This window comes from Cryptomeria japonica, chromosome 7 (assembly GCF_030272615.1).
Source record: "Cryptomeria japonica chromosome 7, Sugi_1.0, whole genome shotgun sequence".
Taxonomy (NCBI): domain Eukaryota; kingdom Viridiplantae; phylum Streptophyta; class Pinopsida; order Cupressales; family Cupressaceae; genus Cryptomeria; species Cryptomeria japonica.
In genome coordinates, this window is record NC_081411.1 from 203,572,195 (window position 1) to 203,574,818 (window position 2,624).

The following is a 2,624-nucleotide window of genomic DNA, read 5'->3' on the forward strand; positions in this document are numbered from 1 at the left end:
TTTTGCATGTTTTGTCAAGTACTTTTTATACTTAGAATTAATATTTTCACCTACTTATGGTTAGAATAGATTATCCCAAGACTTATATCTAGTATTTAAACATCACATTTGATCAATTGGAAATTATTCAATCTTTAATTAGCATAACACGTTGTAATATAATTCATAATTCTACAATTGACACTTAACATGTTCATATGGAATCGAATAGTTGTAGTGTAGCATGTTGTAAGTCTATTTTTAAATTTATTGTATTTTATTTTAATTGATACAACATGCACAATAAAACAAAATTTAAAATGAAAATAAGTTGTCAATACTTGACAACAATGTGTTAAATAAAGTAGTCAACTTCTTAGTCCACTTAGAATACCGCTAATTCTCTTTAATAATAATACAATACTCAACATGATGATAATAAATAAAATCCACCTCATATATATCATAATTATCGCTTGGAATCCAACCAAGCCAACTCAACTATTTATATACATCTAGATCAATGACCATATAATTTAATTTAATGTTAGGTAGACATAAAATAACTACTCATAACCATATGCAGATTATATGATTAGAAGCATGATAGCATCCATGACAATGAATAAAAAGAGATCATTTTTTTAGGTTCATTTTATTTAGTTCCATTATATGATTGTTCATTAGCTTGTATGCCTGGATAATCTTTCACTAGATCTTGTACCCATGAGTATATCACAGTGCTTGTTAGCCATTTTTCTCTTACTATAATTATTTTCTAGATTCTCGAAAGATAAATGGAGGGGGAACTATTCCTTTAAATATTGTGCAAGCATTTATACACACATGTATATGGGTCGATGGTTTAGAGTTCATGTGGCTTGAAGGGCATACCAATCTTAACAATAGACAAACTCATAGATTATGTGGCCAAAAATAAAACATGAACAATCTAATACCTAAAAGAGGTAGAATAATTTTTGCAAAACATGTGATGCATCTCTTCAAATAGAAATGAATGGGTGACAATAAGAGATTATATAGAGCAAGGCTAGTAGTGCAAATCCTAATGACCAAAGACATGTGAACAAATTAAACATTTTTTCCTAAACTATTTAGTTATCCAAAATTCAACATGTAACTTTGAATGCACAATTACAATACGAGTACAAAGTAAGTTGAGAATATGAAACAATTCATGATCCAAACTATTTGACCTTCTATTTGTTTGAAAGTTGTTAATGGTTGGTCATCTAATCCCACTCTTTAAAGAAGATGTCCTATGTAAATGCCAAATGTACAAGTTTGATGACTTAATTAGTAAATGGCATGCAAAGAAGCACAGAGTCATAGTTTGTGGCATGCAATAACAGAAACATTTCCATACTTACATAGAGCATACTAACAATTATACATTAATAGATAGTGTTATTTGATGTGTGCACAAGGTTTCTAAATGACCCTAACAATTTGCAATTTTTTCCAATAGACATATTGGAGTCAATCGTCTAGTGTTAAAAAACAAAATATTAATTAGAAATATAAATGTTCTTTTTAAAACGATAAATAATAGATATAACATTAATCTAAAACATGAGTTGACTTTTAAAAAAATTAAAATAATATTTTTAATATATATAAGACGGCATCCCTCCGCACACATGATTTTCTTTTTGCTTCATATATACTCACCATAAATCTTTAGTTTTGGTGACAATTAGATGACTGGTTCACTCGATAGGGGGGCTGTCGTATTGACGGCGACAGATGGGACACCGAGGTTGCAATTGAGTAGATCTAAGAATGCACTGGTAATGAAATATATGGCCGCAACCCAACTGCTTAATTTCGTCATTGTCATCTTCAAAAACTTCAAGGCAAATTGCACAGATTATTTCAGGATAATCACTTCTGTCAAGGGATGTGGTGGGTAATCCAACAATTTCAGCGGCTTCTTGGGCTGTAATCGTTGGTGGAACGGTACGATCATATACTAATTCTAAACGCACATCCCATCCATTAGAACGACTTCGATTAACTAAATCTGCATAAAGTGGAAAGGCGATCTGGTTATTAGTCATAAACAAAATCGGTCTGGCAGCAGGCAAATGCCTTCGAATTCCATTACATGGAAGGTACCTCTCTGGGTTCGTTATGTCAGTATGAAAATACCCTAGAAGATCTTCATCGGTAATTTCCCCATCATTGCAAACGTAAGTCTCATATCGTATCGATTCTCCCGCACTATTTGTACTCCTCAAAACCATACTCCTCATTCCAGGCAAATCATCTGCTAATCTTGAGATTTGTGTTACTTGGTAAGCGGTACCCAGGCTATCTTCAACAGTTGTTTCTGTCCTCTGCTCTGAATTACCTTGGACTGATCTCTCCATCGCTCTGGAGATAAATACTAGCTCTTTTTGCGTTTTTTTTCCTTTTTCTTTCTTTAACAATTTTTTACTGGTTTTGAACGATCTTTAACTGGTTTTGAATAATCCTTAACTGGTTTTTTTTTCCCTTTTCTTTATTGAAGAATTTATTACTCGTTTTGAACATGCAATTGCTTGACAAATGAATCGATCGCTGTATGCTTGTGCATTGTTAGCGAGCACACCCCTATATGTATCACTCTCTTGACTAAACCT

At 32.4% G+C, this 2,624-nt stretch overlaps 1 protein-coding gene across 1 annotated transcript; it reads right to left on the reverse strand.

The window, feature by feature from the left end:
• Positions 1-1,709: 1,709 nt before the first annotated feature.
• Positions 1,710-2,372, reverse strand: LOC131050685 (uncharacterized). Its single transcript, XM_057984896.2, has one exon. The coding sequence runs from the start codon at positions 2,370-2,372 to the stop codon at positions 1,710-1,712; it is 663 nt and encodes a 220-aa protein (XP_057840879.2).
• Positions 2,373-2,624: the final 252 nt, after the last annotated feature.

Excerpts from the sequence above, each read along its gene's own strand:
- LOC131050685 (XM_057984896.2), bottom strand. The coding sequence starts at position 2,372 with ATGGAGAGATCAGTCCAAGGTAATTCAGAGCAGAGGACAGAAACAACT.